Source organism: Schistocerca nitens, chromosome 4 (genome assembly GCF_023898315.1).
Source record: "Schistocerca nitens isolate TAMUIC-IGC-003100 chromosome 4, iqSchNite1.1, whole genome shotgun sequence".
NCBI lineage: Eukaryota > Metazoa > Arthropoda > Insecta > Orthoptera > Acrididae > Schistocerca > Schistocerca nitens.
Window position 1 is genome coordinate 81579176 of NC_064617.1, and position 20555 is coordinate 81599730.

General features: G+C 38.8%; 1 protein-coding gene across 1 annotated transcript in view; it reads left to right on the top strand.

Annotated features, from left to right (window-relative positions):
• LOC126251892 (WW domain-binding protein 11) overlaps window positions 1-20555 on the top strand; it is a 102669-nt gene that overhangs the window by 73896 nt on the left and 8218 nt on the right. Inside the window, exons 6-7 of the mRNA XM_049952603.1 lie at window positions 5401-5800; window positions 13826-14117. Coding sequence (XP_049808560.1) covers window positions 5401-5800; window positions 13826-14117 — 692 coding nt within the window. The remainder of the gene's footprint in view (window positions 1-5400; window positions 5801-13825; window positions 14118-20555) is intronic.

Sequence of the window (20555 nt, forward strand, 5' to 3'; positions counted from 1 at the left end):
TTGTAGTATTTGAACCGGTTCACAATAAAAGTTTTAATACATTTGTGGATACCAAATACAAAAATTAATCCTGCTTATTAAGTAAAAGGAACATTCAAAAGTGAAAATGTCGTCCTGCAGCCAGCATTACTTGGCACTGCAACAAGACCAATATTTTATTTGAGTATGAGAGACAGTAATGATTTACTAAGGGGGTTGCAAATGAGAAATTCGGTCGCTGTTCATGTATTAGAATGCCAGGTAAAAATGTTACCAGCTTTTTACTAGCCTTAGAATATGATGGTGAAATTCAGATGAAACAAAGAGGAAAATTAATTCAGAGTGAAATGTCTAACGAACAAAATAAATCATACTAAACTGATTGTAATTGAAATCATGAGAATAAATCACAACACAAGACCTGCCACAGATATAAGTAGATCACGACCACGGGATGAGCGAAAATTGGAGAATCGAACTGACTCATGACTATGTCCTAGTAGCTGTTGTTACACGTGATACTGCAGGCAATGTTTCACAGTTGCTCAAGTGCAATACTACAGAAAGGGTGCAGGCAGAGGAGTAGAGAGTGGGCAGCAGATTATGTCATATTGCCAACCATGGGAATCTGTTCCACATACTTCGGCTTTTTAGGAACATGTTCTGTGTTTAAACTATAGTTTGACTGAATCTGTTTGTAACTGGAATTGTACTGACTTGAAAATTGAACAAAAACTCAGTAGTAGTTTTCATTTCTGCAGGACATACTAAAAGTGCAGATAGGGACCAGTGTCGTACTGAGTGTTCTGTGGTGCAATGTTGTCGACACTCACCATGTTGTATGGCAGGATAAAAGGGGTTGTGTCCACTGCTGATTCTATGGAGATAATGAGAGAGTGATGGGCAGACAATATTTTTGAAAGCAACAGACATTGTAACACTCTCTCATCAGTATAGAAGCAAAATCGAGTAGATATCTGGAAAGAAAACAGCATGTTCTCAGGTCCCACGGTAAGCATAACCTTAGAAATCATGACATATTCAGAAGAAACAGCCAAATATTTGTGACAACAAAGGTATGGATTCCACAGCTGTACCACTAGGGTGATGATGTTTAAACACAGTGAGACCACAGGTGACAGGTTAGTAATCCAGAAAGGAAGAAAAGAAAACAGTCCACAAATTAATGTAAAGAGTTTCGTTTTGTTTATTTAATTCTCATTGTATTATCAAAATGTAACAGTAAATTGCATACATTTAGAATAGGCATAATGTTAACTTTTTTGGCAGTTACTAAGTCAATAAAACTGTTTGCGGTCTTGATTAGTAAAAGTAAATTAAAAATAATTTTTTCTCAAGGAGATTTTGAAAAGAGGGATGGGGGTGTTTTATATTCAGGGTCATCTTATACTTGGGTAAATACGGTACAACAATGTCAGTGGTAAGTTTCAGAGGGGTATTGTTTCTGCAGTTTAATCTTTGTCTTCAGGGATGTCAGGGCAAACTGGGACAAAAAATTAAGAAAAAGGACTGTTGACTTGCGAAAGTCTAGTAATTAAAAATGGGAGAAAATAATGTTAATTGTTACATACTAAAAGTTTTCTTACCATTTGCAGAAAATAATTCACTGCTTCTGTTGAACACTTGGCCTGGAATAATGATACCGCTGTCTATAGGAGGAGGATGCAATATAACTCTGATCCCACATATGCAGCAAATAGTGTGATTCAGCCTCTCGATAAAAAAAATTTTCAATAGTGTAAAGTGTTTTTCAGAAAATTGCCAGACAGCATAATTTCCAATACCTCTTTGTCATTTCAGGTTAATCAGCAGAACAGTGCTGTTAAAAGAAAAGAAAATCTTGGCTTTTAAACTATGTCAATTCGAATAAAAATCACCAGTTTTTGATTGCTATCTCTGCCATCGTTGTCAGGAGTACAAACCAGTGACTGCTACAGCTGGCTCGGTTTTCTGCTTATGTAGATACAATTGCAGCAGCTTGCACCAATCAGAGAGGGCCAAAATGCCCTGTTATGGAAGGTGAGTTGGCAGCCCTTAGCAGCTCCGGGTCACCACAAGACTGACTGATGTCGGGTGGCACGAGGGGCTAGTGCCACATTTGAAACAGCCACTCCCGTCTCAGTGTAAGGGTCAAGCATCCATCTTTGCTCTCTTTCAGTATCAACATATTGGGATTGCATTATAGAGGTGGTGGCTGATATTAAAATAAAGAGCAACAATTTTCATAGAGACAAGAAGTACACATTTAGTAAGGCATGGGGACAGGCTTTGGATATTGAAAGGGAGCGAAGATGGATACCTGACACTCATAAGGAGGCAGGAGCGGTGGTTTCACCCTTTAACTGCTCTGGATGTGTTATCGCGCGCACCTTTGTACCTGTCCCTGTGTGCTCTGACCATGTTTACGCGCGCCACCAATCCTTCTACCTGGTACTCTGAACGTTACTATGCGTAGACATGTTCAGAGTACCAGGTAGAAGGACTGGTGGTGGGCATAAACATGGTCAGAGCACACAGGGACAGGTACAAAGGTGCGCGCGATAACACGTCCAGAGCAGTTAAAGGGTTAAAATGCGCTGCGGGCCCCTCGCGCCATTTGATATCACTCAGTCGCGCAGTGGGCCATAACTGCTATGACTGCCCAATCACCTTCTGCACACATTGTTTCGACCCTCTCTGATTGGTGCTAGATGCTGCAATTGTTCCTTTGTAAGCGGAAAACCATGACAGCACTGGCAGTCCGTGATTTGTGCTTCTGACGACAGTGGTAAAGATAGCTATTGAAAGCTCAAGATTTTTATTCAAACTGACCCAGTTTGAAAACCAAGAAGATTTTATTCACACATGCCACAGCTAAAGACTCAGTGGGCAAGTATTGTTAAACTTCAGTCATTTCTCCTTTCAGTTTGCATCACCACGTTTTACGAATTTGATCAAGTATGCCTTGGTATGCAGCACAATACACGGAACAACAGCCACGGCCATTTCTTACTGCATTTCAGTTCTATCTAAATGAAACACTAGTAATTAGTGTGAAGTGCCTGAATGCATCAATTTTTCTTTTGTCAAGTGTGCCTTGTATATGGAAAATGTTTGTTTATACCATCCAATTGATACTTTGCATTTTTGTGATGACTGCAGGACTGTTTCATTGTTGGCAAAATATACAATATTCAAAAACTATCATAAGCAAGAACTGCAGTACAGGGATTGTTATAAAATATTTACTATCAACAGATTAAAGTCCATACAAGTGAAAGTTATCTGTAATGTAACGTCATATACTGCCTTGATTTTCTTATCTCTACTAGTTACTTGTGTAACAGTTACATCTCTGAAATAGTATAGCTGTTGATATGAACTGCAAGTTATTAAAAAAACTAATGGTTTGGAACATTTTTAGGATGAATTAAGTGGTTAAAATTCATTGTTTGCATTTAGACTTAACACTATGTAGCACTACATCCCTTTGTCACAGCTGACCTGCTTATTCGGCAATTCATACACTACGCAGGAGGGGTTGTACAAACCACTATTATAAGCAGTTCTTCATGTGGCAGAAATGAGTAACTTCAACAGTTTTTGTTTTTAATATTTGCAGAGTACCCTGGCAGCTAAAATTTTGACACTGCATTCCTTTCAGTGTATTCTTCCTGTGTGAAAAATTCAAGGGTAGGTTTGTTGAATTGTACCAGTCCCTTGCGAGTTTGTGTATCATGTACTTAGTAAGTTTTGTGTATTTAATCCTATTCATCGCAGACTATTTTAGCAAGGCACTAATAACCATGTAGAGGAATTCATACTATATTTTGTTTTATTTTTAAATTATATCCTGCATTGGCTGTATTAATTTTTCACTCAAATACTTACTCTTTCAAAAAGTTAATGAATTTACTATGCTATATGAAAACTACCTCACATAAGCTGCCAGACAACTAACAAGATACTTCACTGGTGGTTACTGAACCGGTGGTGCTTGTTGCCAATACTTCCTCGTCTTCTTCTTCTTCTGCATGTGCCTTATCCCGCATGGCCACAGTGTCGGCAAGGTTATTAGCGAGTTTGGTGTGGTTAGTTCAAGGGGTGGCCAGATGCCCTTCCTGTCACCACCCCGGAATGATGATGATGAAAATGATGAGGACAACACAAACACCTCGTCCCTGGGCAGAGAAAATCTCCAACCCAGGAATCGAAGTTTCCAGTGGTAGGAAAGTAGATGCTTCACAATCTCAAGCAAGGTGGCTCCTAGAAAGTAGAAATGTGTTCATTTAACTTCACTGGAAGATGCTTAAACTTAAAGACTTTGTTACTTTCCTCTTTTCTCAGTATGCAGTCTTTGGTCTCCATCATGTTGTTTTGTTATGTAACACAGTTTGTTGTTATTTGGGCAGCTTGGAGAGTAAGTGACAGATCACAGATCCAAATTTCTGTGGTTCATCTCTGTTTCCACTTCTGGTAATAAGTGGAAAACATTCCAGGTTGCACTGATAAGCTGCACACTGGACTCGCATTCGGAAGGATGGCGGTTCAAATCCATGTCCAGCCATCCTGATTTTTTAGGTTTTCCGTGATTTCCCGAAATTGCTTCACGCAAATGCTGGGATGGTTCCTTTCGAAAGGGCACACCCGAATTTCTTCTCCATCCTTCCCTAATTCAATGGGAGCGGTGACCTCTCTGTTTGGTCCCCTCCCAAAAATCAACCAACAAACTGTGTTAAACTGTATAATATTGCCCTAAAATAACAAGACAGGTAAGCCAGTTTAAAGTTCAGGTGAAGGCAAGGGTGTGTACCATCTCCAGCCAGAACAACAAAGCCTAGTGTCCACTTTCTATCTTTGCCCCTCGCGTTATCATCATTTTTTGTTCTTACTATTCTGCAAGCAATGTATTTTTAGATTAGAAGTTCTTGTGTATTCTTCATGGTATTGTGTTTTTATGTAGTTGGACAATGTAAAAATAAATACTAATAAAAACAAAGCAATCTCACGGGTGCACATGTGCATTTATACGCAACGTGAAAATCGTAGCTACACAATTAAGGAAATCTTTATTTCATCCTGGGGTGAAATTGTGCATTTGTATGCAATCTGAAACTATCTTTATTTCATCTTGGACAATATATTGTTACAAATGAGCTAAAGATCTTGAAATTTTCAGTAAAGTGAAAGAAGTTACATGTAAAATGGTTTTAACCAACCACACACACACACACACACACACACACACAATCATGGTGGGACCCAAACGCATCCACACATGGCTGCAGTGATACTGTCCGACACTGCTAAGGAGGTGAGGTGGACGGACACATGACTTTCACACTGGTGTAATGATTTAGTGAAGAAGGATTGACAGTGTAAAATACTTTACGTGTACACATTATTGTATCCCAATTTCAGATGGAAGAAGTTCATCGGAAGCGCGAGCAAGACCGTGCTGCTGATCTGAGTGCTAGATTATCTGTACTGGAGGCGGAGGAAGGAGGAGAAGAAAATTCAAAGCAGGGGAGTGGTGCACCAAAGGCCGATGTCACCGGTGCAGGTGCACTGCCCGAAACAGCTGCCACTGACACAAGCGTGCCGCCCCCCACAGTGTCGGAGAACGCGCAGCAACCGCCACCACCACTGGGAATGCTGCCAGTGATGTTCAGGCCACCACCACTGCGACCGGGGATGCCGCCACCTATAGGGATTCGCCTCCCCCCGGGTCCACCTCCTGGCCGCCCCGGCTTACCACCTGGCCCACCACCGGGCCTACCCCCGAGGCTCAACCTAAGGCTGCCTCCCGGTCCTCCGCCAGGTGAGTACTGTGCTCTTCATTGTTATTGCTGAACATTGTGGTCTTCAATCTGCGAAATACTATACACAGTAGTCAGTCCTGTGCAAGCACCTTTTAACTAGAGCCTACATCCACTTGGACCTGCTTTACGCCATTTCAGCCTTGGTCTCCCTCAAAAATTTTGACCCCCCCCCCCCACACACACACACACATACACTTCCTTGAATTACCATTTGACAATTCCTGCCTCGGGTTGGGTCCTATCAAGTGATCCTTTTTTTTAGCCAAGTTCTCCCATAAATTTCTTTTTTCTCCAGTTTGATTCAGTACCTACCTAGTAGTTGTTTGATCTACCCAATTGATTTAGTACCTCCTCATTAGTTACATGTCTTCAGCATTCTTCTGTACCACCACATTTCAAAAGCTTTTATTCTCATCTAGTCTTACTTTTGTACAAGGCTACACCCTAGACAGATACCGCCAGAAAAGACTTCCCAACACTTCAATTTATATTCAGTGTTATAACATTCCTCTGTTTCAGAAATCCTTTCTTGCTATTGCCATTTTGCATTTTATATCCTCACTAGTTCAGGCGTCATCAGTTATTTTGCTACCCAAATAGCAGAACTTGTCAGCTAATTTTAAGATTTCATTTCTTGATCTAATTCCCTCAGCATCACTTGATTTAATTTCACTATATTCCATCACCTTTGTTTTACTTTCGTTGATGTTCATCTTTAGGGACAACCAGGAAATCTGGGAAAAAACAGAGAATTTTTCATCCAGGAAAAACCCAGATATTTTTTAGAATTCCAGGAATCTTTCATTGTTTTCATTTTCAGCTAAATTTTGAATGTTGACTGATAAGAACTGATACTCCAATGAAGAGTTTTACTTTAGCCCACTACTGCAGCAGTATTATAAAATGCACCACTTACAACAACAAAACACAAGTGGCCACACGAGAGGCGTTCATTTCAAACCGACACAGAAAAGTACAATTTTTAACCTGACCCTCTTCGATTTTCATAAAATTTGGTGTGTTCATTGCACATGACAAGGGAATGAAAAATACCAAATCACAGAATTTAGCACAAGTAAGACAAAGAGGAATGGCCACTCGAAGTCCTAAAAATGCGTGGAAAATTTGACAAACACTGCTGACAAAAATGGCTGTATCTTCTGTTCTAATAAAGATAGAACAGTGAACCATGTAATTTTGGTAAGGTCTGAAGCTAGCTTTCCAATGGTATGCAATTTTGTCATATTCAAAGAATGTACACAATTAAGGTCAGTGACCTTGACTTTTGACCTTGAATATCACAAAACATGTCACCTCCAAAACTGATGAAAAAGTTATATTTGCTTCTTCTTGTTACACTATACAACGTAGTAAAAAATCAGGTTAGGATGTCAATGAGATTAGGAGATGTATAGTAATAGGTACAGCAACATGTTGCATTAATGCAAAATCAATTGTTTTCAGATACCAACAATATGACACAAAGCACTGAAAAAACAAGTTTATTATTAAAGAGCTGGTATTATAACAGTGCACAGTAAGGTAACAATGTAGGCACTCCAATGTCAAGCTATCAAATATTGGATTGCAATGTGGCTGCTACGTGTAGACAGGTAGTTGCTGCAAAATACATAGTGCGTTGAAATTATACACATCTGCCATGAAGATGGAGTTTGAGAAGATCATGTATGGCTATGGCTATAATCCATTCTAGGAACATGGACACAACAGATACAAGAAAAATCTATGTAAAGTGCAAATGTGGATGGTTGATATGATCGGTGTCATAATGACTAACTACAAAATATGTGATAAATGTAGAAAAAAAATTATCTCAGGTACAGGGTCTGTGGCTGTTCCAACAACATTGAAACGAGTGGAAACCACAAACCTGCATAGCTCCTCAGACGAGTCAGACACATCTGTAGCCTGAAAAATTGCTTTAGATGCATTAAGTGATAGTTTGGTACCTTGGCAAGTCCCACTGGACAAGAAGAGACCGGGAGAGAAAATACGCACAGAAAAAGTTCAAGCAAGTGTCCGCAGTATTCCGAAGTAAATATGTACCTAGTGTGGAAGAAAATGCAGATCATGAAGCAAATGTTGAATCTGAAATGATGATGCAAGTGAAAGAGAGATTCAGTACTAGCACCAGAAGCAGTGAGAAGGTCTAAATTCTGACACTTCGTCCAAAAAGTTGGAGCATTCAAAGGATTGAAAATGAATTTTGGAGCCTCTAACTACTTAGTGAGAAAATTAAACCAATTAGTCAAAGAATGTAATATCTTAGTGGCTTCCATGTCCAAGACCTAAATGTATCTTAAGTGAACAAACTGTGAATGGTATCATAGAATTCTACAACAGAGACAATATAAGCCGCTGTTTGCCTAGGAAGAAGGATATTGTTTTTGTCGGGGAAAATGGTTCCAGGATTCATAGAGGAAGTGACTACTGTTGGGAAACCCGCATGGACTGTATCAAGCATTCAAAGGCGGACACCCAGGACCGAAAACAGGATTATCAAAAATCTGCCAGTTGTGACCCAACTGTGTTTTGGCTGGTGCAGCTGCCACCCATAGTGTGTGGGTTCACAGTATTCACAAAAACGTGAAGTTCCTGTTGAAAGGTTCCAGATTAAAAGAGTTGGCACATGATGCACACTGTCAACATAGCACTTATAAACACTGTCTTGGTTGGATTTGTAATCCTGCACAGCCAAAATGCTCTAATCCTCATGTGAAAATTGTCCAGGTACACATTCTATCATGACACACCTGCAAGAGTTGTTTGATGAAAATGGAATTGATGACATAACATGTAAACTGTGGACATGTGTAGGTAGAACAGCTCTCCAGATATGTGTATTGTGCATGGAAGACTTCTTGGAAAACCTTTCAGACAAATTAAAAAAGCTTTTGTTGCATTTCTTGATAGTCACCCGACAGTCTGAATTTCTACAACATCCGAAAGAGACACTTGGTAACAATCAATACATTGCAATATGTGATTTTACAGAAAATTATGCATTTGTCCTGTAAGCTGAGGTGCATGGGTTTTCATCCATTTGTTTTTTATTATAGACATACAGTAAAGCGTGGTGCAATTGATCACATTTCCTTTGTTATAATATCAGAATGCCTTAAACATGTCTGTTGGTTGTACCCATCTGTGATTCAGCCTCTCTGCCATATGGTGAGCAGCGACTTTCCTTTTCATATGTTACATTCCATCCTTGATTTTCCATTGCTTGATTAGTGTGTGACTTTATATATTATAAATGCTTGCTATCAGCCTGTTGACTGTAGTAACTTACTGTGCTATATTATACCACCACCTTTTTATCAATAAATATGTGAACTTCGAGTGACTGTTACTCTTGCCTTACTTGTGCCAAAATTCTGTGATTTGGTCATGTGCAGTGAACACAGCAAATTTTACAAAAATGGAATGACTCATATGTGACATTGCTGTTGAACTGGTGATAAGAAAATGATTTGTGCCTTACATAATTAACAAGAAGCTTCGTTATAGCACAGTGGGTGCCCAAGCATGTTCCAGAGAATTAGGAGACTGTGACAGTGGGTGTTTGCCTGACCATCTGTCGAGATATGTGGAGCAAGGAGGAATGGATTTAATTGTCCAGATTGTGGCATGTGATGAAATGGTGTGTCACCACTTCGACCCTGCCCCTAAATGGCTAAGCATTGAGTGGCAGCCACCCAGCTCTCCTCATCCAAGAAGAAAGCCCACTCTGACCTGAAAGGTGGAAAAGTGATGCTCAGTTTCTTTTTCAATGAAGAAGGACCTCTACTCCAGCACCTCCACATGTGACCAGTGGCGAATTTAAAAATTTCACACCCTTAGGTACACCATATTATAAAAAAAGTTTTAAATCATAACCATTACCCGATCACTTCACAATTGCCGTTTTGGGTGGGAGCACTATGAGCTGTTTCTGTTCTCTGCCATTCATTATTCTGAAGGACACAGAGCTGTCTAGTTGCACTCAATCAGAATGTAAGATGGTTCCTGAACTGTGCTTGGTGTACGGCAGCAGAATAAAACAAACTTCATTTTGTTAACACTTCTTCTGTCGAGAGACAACAGAAATGAACACAAGGAAAATAACTTTTCTTTTATGCCAGAGCGTGTGGGAGACAACAGTTTTTTTTTTAACGTGAAACCGTTGAAAAAGAAAATAAAAATGTAGTGTTAAATCTCAAAATTGAAGCGATCGTTTCATACATTAGAAATTAATACATACTTTTACAGAGATGCATTCAAAATAAAAATCAAACTGTCGTTTTATGATCTAATAACTTGAATGTGTAGCAGATAAAAACAAGACACGATCGGTATTAATACGTGACACGAAAGTGTAAGAAATGAAAATGAAATAGAGATTTCAGTGCATGACCTAATAACTAAATACAGACGAACAAACACAGAACTGTGTTTACTATTACATAATTTTACAGACTAGTGTGGAAAAATCAAATTTGTTTTATAATCTAATAGTTAATGTGTAAAGCATTACACAATACCTTTAATCCATGTAAGGGCTGAACAGTTTTGTACTGCAGCTACTGCTCTCACCATAGCTCTTTCTAACGGTATTAACAAAGCTTTTACATAACTATAACATTTCAGCAGACACCTGCTATACGTATCAGTTGTGACATACTACAGTATCAGAATGACTTGACTGTACAGTGCCGAGTGGCTGGGTCGTTCAGGTATTGTTTAGCATTCTGCCATCAGCAAGTGTAAAATAAACACACAATACGTAGTTTGTAAATCCAATGAAAGTGCTCCAAGTTATAATAAAAATCACATTATAATCTTAAATTTTTGAAACTAATATGAATAAATGAACAAACTCACTAGTCAGGAAAGTTTGTGTCTGGCTTTGATGGCAGACTTCGATGGGAAGAAGGGACAAGGCGTTCAATCTCTCCTCAGACAATGTAGAACATAGATATAATTTCAGTTTTTTAAGAGCCGAAAATGAGCGTTCTGCTGAACAATTTGTAAGTGCCATACATAGAAATATTCTAAGAACAATGTCAACATTCGGAAACATGAACTGTAATGTATATTCCTGCGATAAATATAACATTTCAGTAGACACCTAGAATATGCATCCGGTCCAACAGTGTGTTATAGCTTTACTTTCTCCTCGTTAATTTGGCGTACAAGTTGTTGAGTACTCCAAATGTTTCCCTTCCAGTCAGATAAACTTTTTTAGAGTCCACTTCTTCGTCATCACGAAGTTTGCGTTTCCGTGAGCTTTTATAGGTGCATTCATAGTCTATATCAGTCACAATCTCTATGGATTTATTTTCATAATAGTTGAACACACCACGAATAGATGCAATAAATCCTACAAGTGATTCATATAATACACGGACTATTTTAGTACCAATATTTACACTTTGCAATTTCAGATTTACACTATTAAATCTCTAGACTATGTCCTTCCAAACTGTCATCATGAATACTGTTTCTAGTCTGCTGAATTGATTCAGTAAAGCTGAAACCTCATTTCATATTGGCAATATGCATGAGGGCATTGATAATGCCCTCCCAGTTTTCAAATAGACTTACACACGCTTCCTCTCTTCCTGCCTCACATGTTTTTGATAAACTTTTTACCATTTTGCTTCCTGGTTTCATGAAAGAAAGAAGTTTATCCCAGTGCTGTGTAGAAGCAGAGAAAAAATTATAAAGGTTTTGCACTACATTGCAAAATGAACATGCTTCCCGACAACAGCTTACAGGACTTTTAGTACAGCCTCATCCAAGTTTTCGGACTTAATGTCCTGGGTTTTGGTAAAATCAGAAGGAAACGCTCAACAGGTTCACCATTCTCATTCACATATCTCAATATGAAAGATAATTGATCAATATGTGAAATGTCCGCAGCAGAATCTACTGTTATTGAGAAATATTCGACCTGTTTTATTTCATTTACGATAATTTTTATTCATCCAGAAAAAAGCTCTATTATGTCATCACAGATTGTTGAAGAAAGATAACTTGTATGTCCCTGCCCTGGATTTCCATATCGTTCAATGTGCTCTGCGAGAAAAGGATCAAACTCGGCTATAAGATCAAGACACATATAAATTGATCATTGTGTGATGAATAGAATCTTTCAACGTGTCACTTAGGGGAAGTCCACGACATGTTAGCTTCTTCACTACTGCAAACACCCTTTTCAACACACTGCACCAGTACATTTTTTCTGTCTCAACATATGACTCGAAATGGTTATCTATTGTTCCAAGTGACTTTTTTCTTGTTATGAGTGATAACTCAGAATTTTTGTTTTCAAGTCAATTCTCATGATTAGATAAAATATTAGAAATATTTTTCCAATCTGCAATACCATTAGTAGATGTTGCAGCCTTGCCTCCAAACAATTTACATGGTACACAAAAAACAGCACCTGTGCTACAGGAATATACTAGAAAATCGTGCAAAGCTGATTCACCATTTAAAAGTTTACAGTAAAATATCTGGTTTTCCCTATTGATCTTCTTAAATTAGAAAAATCACCGTTACAATTTTGATTAATGCCATGTTGTAAGAGAATGTCGATTGTTGAGTCATCGACACACCATTCTGCAGGATCACCACTAACAAGGTTATTTCTTTTTGTAATGTCTGACTCAACACTTACTTTTTTGTGAAACTTGAAATCAGGAACAATTTGCTTTTCTTCATTTTTAGCTTTTGTTTCGTCTGTATTTACTTCTTTTACAACAGCTGCAGTGCCAGAAATATACCATCCCTAATACTTGAACTCGAAGTCGAACTAACAACATTTTTTACAAACAATTTATCTACTCCGCAAAGCATTTTTAGAGCATTGGCTTCTCATTCTTGCCTTTCCTTCGATAATTTCTGAAATGCTGCCCCACTTAATTTTGCACGCTTGCTTTTTTCACTGTTATTCATGATAAGGCACTTACAAAATTGTCAACCAACAGTCGAAACAAAAGAAAAAAGTTTGTGAAAGGAAAGAAAGACTGTGTCCAGTTCCAGTCGTTCTACACCGCACATGAGCACAAAGCTTTTCAACTCAGATTACTCAACGTAACTGTGCTATGAGAGAACGACTATGCAGAATAATTTAATTTCATTGTCGCCTGTTTCTCTGTTGTCAGTAAACAGTAGAAGCACTCCTGCTGACTGGAATTCGTCCCGTAAAGAAAATGGGACAGTCCCTTTCTTGAATTCTGTTTCCCACGGAATTTTAGCTGGGACACAAATATGTTCTGAATATTCTTGACACTGTCTTTCTCATTCAAAAAGCAAATAATTTTTGCAATTTCTTGCAGTGAGGTGTGCTTGATTGACTCTTATCCCACTTATTCTTATAACATTTTAGTGGTATCTGTGAGCAGAGAAGACAGGCTACAAAATTTAAGTGATCTTGTTGGCCGTTGATATTGTGTGTTGTCATTTGTGTGAACACTGCTGTTATGTTTACAAGCAAATGCACCATTTGTTCCAACATAAAAATAACCTTTTCTCGAAGAAATTAAGCATAGTTAAGAAATTTAATATAAAATTTGCAATGCCATGTACTATTTGATTGCACAGAGTGGGAACTTTGATATCATGCAGGCTGCAGCACAATAAATGAGACTAACGAAAGTTGGTCTCTTCTATTCTATTTTTTTGCCAAAAAAGTAACTAAGTTAAGTAAATAAATAAAATGTTTAAACTTGTGTTTAAAAATGTAAAACATTCCCAGTATTAACATGTTTTGTTAAAACGGGTGTCATTAAATCAAAGCTCAGATATTGAAGACCACAGAGCTTTCACATTAACTACAATAATGGAGGGTTGACTTGATACTTCACTGTAATTTCTACAAGAAATTTAAGTAGAGTCTGGTTTTACATACTGAGGCCCACACATGTTGAAGTATTTAAGATTTATACTCAAAGACATGTTGGCAAACATAATAATGCTTTCAGATCACTCTTTAATTATCCCTGCATGCCACACAGGACTGCCGCCTAGACTGCTGCGACCTCCAACAGTGCTGCCACCGCGTATGGGTTTGCCCGGCATGGCAGGGCTGCCACCACCGACAGCAGGTCAGTTGGGTGCCGTTAGTGTACCAGTATCTGCAGCTCCCCCTCCGGGAGCTCCTCCACCTGCCGTGGCTGCAACGCCCAACGTACTCACTGCTGCACCTCAGCTGATCAACAGGGCAGGTGGGGCTGCAGGAGCACAGGGAGGTGCAGCAGATCCCAAGAAACCGCAAGGAGCGACAATCGAGGCCAAGCCACAGATCAGGTGAGACCCTCTGATATCTTCCTACTTTAAATACAACCTTGTGCTTTCCAAACTGTGAGTTAGTAACAGGAAATATATGTGATATGCATTAACACCATGAAGCTGATATCATATTTTATATTAATTAAAAGTGCTGTTCAAGTAAGACAATCGCTATCATTGATTGCACAGTGTCATATATTCAAATTCTGTGTGAAGCATTGACCAAGCAAAAAAAAAAAAAAAAAAAAAAAAAAAAAAAAAAAAAAAAAAAAAAAAGTTTTTCAATAATCTTACAGCAAAAATTAATTTAATTATGCAAACTGTTCAAATGATATGTTGTATACTTCACATCAATGTGTCACCTAGAACTGAAAAGAACAGTGACACAGCCAGATATTAATTCAAGTGGAAGTTGTAATTTATAGTGATAACTTATTGCTTCCAGTATTATGATTGCCAGACAATGAATCAAGCTACTAGGATTCTGCTTCACAAACAGCTTACACATTTGTGTAGTTAAGCATCTGTGTTCATGATAGTAAACTACCACCATGCACAGCTACCAACTATAATGAAGATTTTGTATCACAAATTTTTGATACCTTAAGATTACTTTTTGCTCTTTAATTTGCTCAATTTTATCCTGTTATATCAGTTGGTTCGTGTGTAAAGGGTCTGTTAATCCAATTTACTACCTCTCTGCAATTGCTAGACGTTTGACCAGTTGCAATGGTATTCTTTGTGAATTAGGCATTGTTTCTTCAGGGATTTGAGGCGAAAAGTTCTCTGTTGGTTCCATAAAGCCAAGAAAGGACTGGAAGCTTATTTTAAGTTTTCCTTTTTTCAAAGGGGGTACCAAAATTACATTAAGAATTTGTGCCCATCAGCTATGAAATATAAGCTAAATCTACAATCATTGAGATATATTTAGCATGAAGCTGTTTGCCAGAGATGAGATGATGCATAAAAGAACCAAATTTTTCAAATGAAGTTAGTAGCTGTAAGAGCAGAGCCAGCAAGCCAAAAAGTAGGTGAATATGAATTCCACATTAATCACTTTAAAAATGCCTGTGCAATCACAAATCCTCCATTTTTAACGATTGTGTAATACATTACCAAACTTCTTCAGCAATTTATTCGTGTGTCAACTCAATTTTAACATGTTCTATTTGACTCTAAGGAATTTTATTCATAATATGTAATTCATTATGTGGCCATTAATGCCTGCTTTAGATGGTAGCAACACCATTTTTTTTAAAATTTAAATTGACATTTCCATACTATTCCCTAATTTGGCAGCCGTTTCCTGGCACCTTGGAGCGGTTGTTAATTGATTTAGTTGCTCTAAACCCAACACGTAGTATTTCAACATGCAGTGCACAACTTTGTTATCAATTTGATGTCATCCTTTTCATAAGGCCCACTCCTGACTCTATAGTTTTCTGTAAATGTAGCCATCTGTGTTTCAGAGTACAGTAAAGGACTTCACTGCCCATTTGACACTAGCCCTTTTGGCAGAATTTCAGCACGCTTTGTAGTTTGCTGTAAATCCAACAGATGTTATTTCGGGGCACATCCTGTTATTCTGCTCCTAAAAGCCTGTTCTTACATGAATATGCAAGTAATAACATAAACTGTACATTCAATATCAGTTGCATTCAGTGAGCAATACACTCTCTTGTCCAGTTGAATACAAGACATCATATATATATCTAGAAGATGTGACTTACCAAATGAAAGTGCTGGCAGGTCAACAGACACACAAACAAACACAAGCATACACACAAAATTCAAGGTTTCGCAACAAACTGTTGCCTCATCAGGAAAGAGGGAAGGAGAGGGAAAGACGAAAGGATGTGGGTTTTAGAGAGGGTAAGGAGTCATTCCAATCCCGGGAGCGGAAAGACTTACCTTAGGGGGAAAAAAGGACGGGTAAACACTCGCACACACACACATATCCATCCACACATATACAGACACAAGCAGACATATTTAAAGACCAATAAGATTACAACAAACTATAAAGTTTACTTAGCTTATCACGTTGAGATGGCTCCAGTTCTTCTTGTCTATGGGTCTGATTCTTGAAGCTGAAAATCTAACATCAGGTTCTCACAGTTGGTTTGAACTAAATAAATTGGAAGATTGTTATTGCAGAATTTTTTATGTAAATATATTTTCCATTCATTTTCTCACATTTTAGTGTATCATACAGTATTTTGATTGTTCACATTAACAAAGCCGAAATTACATTGTTCACACATATTATACAATATGTCTGATCACATCAGAGGCAAGCTTGCGACTCTCACACTCTGCGGAAATAACGATATTCCAAAGGGCTTACGATTTTTCTTAACAAATGGATTCCTACTACCTTTTGTTACATTATTAATTTTGATTATTATTTCATAAATGAATCCAGAAATAGACATAGTAAACAGTACAGGATTGCATAATTAATAATAGAAACTTTAAGTGTGCAAATAATTTGTAATTTCAAATTTTTCTAAAAAAATAATTTTAATGGTACATTCAGAACTAGTACTTATTAATTATAACATCAAAACTAAAATATTTTATAAAGTACTTCCTTGTCATAATCTTTAAATATGTCTGCTTGTGTCTGTATATGTGTAGATGGATATGTGTGTGTGTGCGCGCGAGTGTTTACCCGTCCTTTTTTCCCCCTAAGGTAAGTCTTTCCTTTATACATAGTATGTTATATTTCAAGATAAAATTTATGACAAGGAAGTACTTTATAAAATATTTTAGTTTTGATGTTATAATTAATAAGTACTAGTTCTGAATGTACCATTAAAATTATTTTTTTAGAAAAATTTGAAATTACAAATTATTTGCACACTTAAAGTTTCTATTATTAATTATGCAATCCTGTACTGTTTACTATGTCTATTTCTGGATTCATTTATGAAATAATAATCAAAATTAATAATGTAACAAAAGGTAGTAGGAATCCATTTGTTAAGAAAAATCGTAAGCCCTTTGGAATATCGTATTTCCGCAGAGTGTGAGAGTCGCAAGCTTGCCTCTGATGTGATCAGACATATTGTATAATATGTGTGAACAATGTAATTTCGGCTTTGTTAATGTGAACAATCAAAATACTGTATGATACACTAAAATGTGAGAAAATGAATGGAAAATATATTTACATAAAAAATTCTGCAATAACAATCTTCCAATTTATTTAGTTCAAACCAACTGTGAGAACCTGATGTTAGATTTTCAGCTTCAAGAATCAGACCCATAGACAAGAAGAACTGGAGCCATCTCAACGTGATAAGCTAAGTAAACTTTATAGTTTGTTGTAATCTTATTGGTCTTTAAATATGTCTGCTTGTGTATGTATATGTGTGGATGGATATGTGTGTGTGTGCGAGTGTTTACCCGTCCTTTTTTCCCCCTAAGGTAAGTCTTTCCGCTCCCGGGATTGGAATGACTCCTTACCCTCTCCCTTAAAACCCACATCCTTTCGTCTTTCCCTCTCCTTCCCTCTTTCCTGATGAGGCAACAGTTTGTTGCGAAACCTTGAATTTTGTGTGTATGTTTGTGTGTCTGTCGACCTGCCAGCGCTTTCATTTGGTGAGTCACATCATCTTTGTTTTTCCCACATCCTTTCGTCTTTCCCTCTCCTTCCCTCTTTCCTGATGAAGCAACCGTTGGTTGCGATAGCTTGAATTTTGTGTGTATGTTTGTGTGTCTATCAACCTGCCAGCGCTTTTGTTTGGTAAGTCACATCAAGATGATGTGACTTACCAAACAAAACCACTGGCAGGTCGATAGACACACACACATACATACACACAAAATTCAAGCTTTCGCAACCAACGGTTGCTTCATTAGGAAAGAGGGAAGGAGAGGGAAAGACGAAAGGATGTGGGTTTTAAGGGAGAGGGTAAGGAGTCATTCCAATCCAGGGAGCGGAAAGACTTACCTTACCTTAGGGGGAAAGAAGGACAGGTATACACTAGCGCGCGCGCACACACACACACACACACACACACACACACACACACACACACACACATCCAACCGCACATACACAGACACAAGCAGACATTTGTAAGGGCAAAGAGTTTCGGCAGAGATCTCAGTCGAGGCAGAAGTACAGAGGCAAAGATGTTGTTGAAAGACAGGTGAGGTATGAGCGGCGGCAACTTGAAATTAGCGGAGGTTGAGGCCTGGCGGATAACGAGAAGACAGGATATACTGAAGGACAAGTTCCCATCTCCGGAGTTCTGACAAGTTGGTGTTAGTGGGAAGTATCCAGATAACCCGGACAGTGTAACACTGTGCCAAGATGTGCTGGCCGTGCACCAAGGCATGTTTAGCCACAGGGTGATCCTCATTACCAACCAACACTGTCTGCCTGTGTCCATTCATGTGAATGGACAGTTTGTTGCTGGTCATCCCACATAGAAAGCTTCACAGTGTAGGTAGGTCAGTTGGTAAATCACGTGGGTGCTTTCACATGTGGCTCTGCCTTTGATTGTGTACACCTTCCGGGTTACAGGACTGGAGTATGTGGTGGTGGGAGGGTGCATGGGACAGGTTTTACAGCGGGGGCAGTTACAAGGGTAGGAGCCAGAGGGTAGGGGGTGGTTTGGGGATTTCATAGGGATGAACTAAGAGGTTACGAAGGTTAGGTGGACTGCGGAAAGACACTCTTGGTGGAGTGGGGAGGATTTCATGAAGGATGGATATCATTTCAGGGCAGGATTTGAGGAAGTTGTATCTCTGCTCCTACCCTTGTAACTGCCCCCGGTGTAAAACCTGTCCCATGCACCCTCCCACCACCACATACTCCAGTCCTGTAACCCGGAAGGTGTACACAATCAAAGGCAGAGCCACATGTGAAAGCACCCACGTGATTTACCAACTGACCTGCCTACACTGTATAGCTTTCTATGTGGGAATGACCAGCAACAAACTGTCCATTCGCATGAATGGACACAGGCAGACAGTGTTTGTTGGTAATGAGGATCACCCTGTGGCTAAACATGCCTTGGTGCACGGCCAGCACATCTTGGCACAGTGTTACACCGTCCGGGTTATCTGGATACTTCCCACGAACACCAACCTATCCGAACTCCGGAGATGGGAACTTGCTCTTCAGTATATCCTCTCTTCTCGTTATCCGCCAGGCCTCAACCTCCACTAATTTCAAGTTGCCGCCGCTCATACCTCACCTGTCTTTCAACAACATCTTTGCCTCTGTACTTCTGTCTCGACTGACATCTCTGCCGAAACTCTTTGCCTTTACAAATGTCTGCTTGTGTCTGTGTATGTGCGGTTGGATATGTGTGTGTGTGTGCGAGTGTATACCTGTCCTTTTTTCCCCCTAAGGTAAGTCTTTCCGCTCCCGGGATTGGAATGATTCCTTACCCTCTCCCTTAAAACCCACATCCTTTCGTCCTTCCCTCTCCTTCCCTCTTTCCTGATGAAGCAACTGTCGGTTGTGAAAGCTTGAATTTTGTGTGTATGTTTGTGTTTGTTTGTGTGTCTATCGACCCCCCCCCCCCTCGATCAATCAATCTGTGATTATTGTGATGCATGCAAATTTACGGTGCTATGAGTTGTGCTGCTACGTGTATTTGCTGCCTGGAGTACAGGCAGCCAGCAGTTAAATTTGCAGCACCTGAAGAAGATGGCTGGATCGGTCTTAGAAATATTGTGCATACAATGGAAACGACAACTCAAGACACATGGGAGAGCACACTACAATATTAATCTTGGCCATAGCGCTCAAATGGTACCAGAACCAAACTATACGTAATCATGGTGGTATTTCCATCACAGACTGAATATTTTGTGTACCTAAACTATTTTATATTAATTAACTGAAAACTAATTCACTAAGACAAACAATAGGAAGTGCCATGAATGTCGTAACTGGGCCTGATCCTGGATAATGGGGAAACAAAGACACATGTGATAGTCAAGAGGACTGTTCTTATGTTTGCACAATCATTAGTGTATTCCAGACATTGTATTACAAATAACAGCTTACTCACTAACAAATGCTTGTTCACCAAAAACATTTATGTACAAACACAAGAAAACTACAACTGAAATAAATATAACCAGACACACAAAATAGTCTCTTCTCTGCATTAGATGCTAGATCAAGAACTTAACATCAGTTTCAAATTAAGAATGAAAAATAAATTTGCAGTCCAAATCACAACGATCATCCCTTGACAGCACCTGCTGCCACGCATAAAACGAATAGCTGCTCAAATTATGCATATCAGTACTTCCAGTTTCTTTAAAAATGCACACATCACGTGCCACTAACATTCATTCAGTAATGTGTCAAGTTGTTAAAATGCCACTAAATTTTGATTAAGTAATCTTTGACCATTGCCAATTACTGCTGATAAGCTGCTAGAATGCCCTTATGTGCTCAGGTGCCCACTGTGATGTCACAAG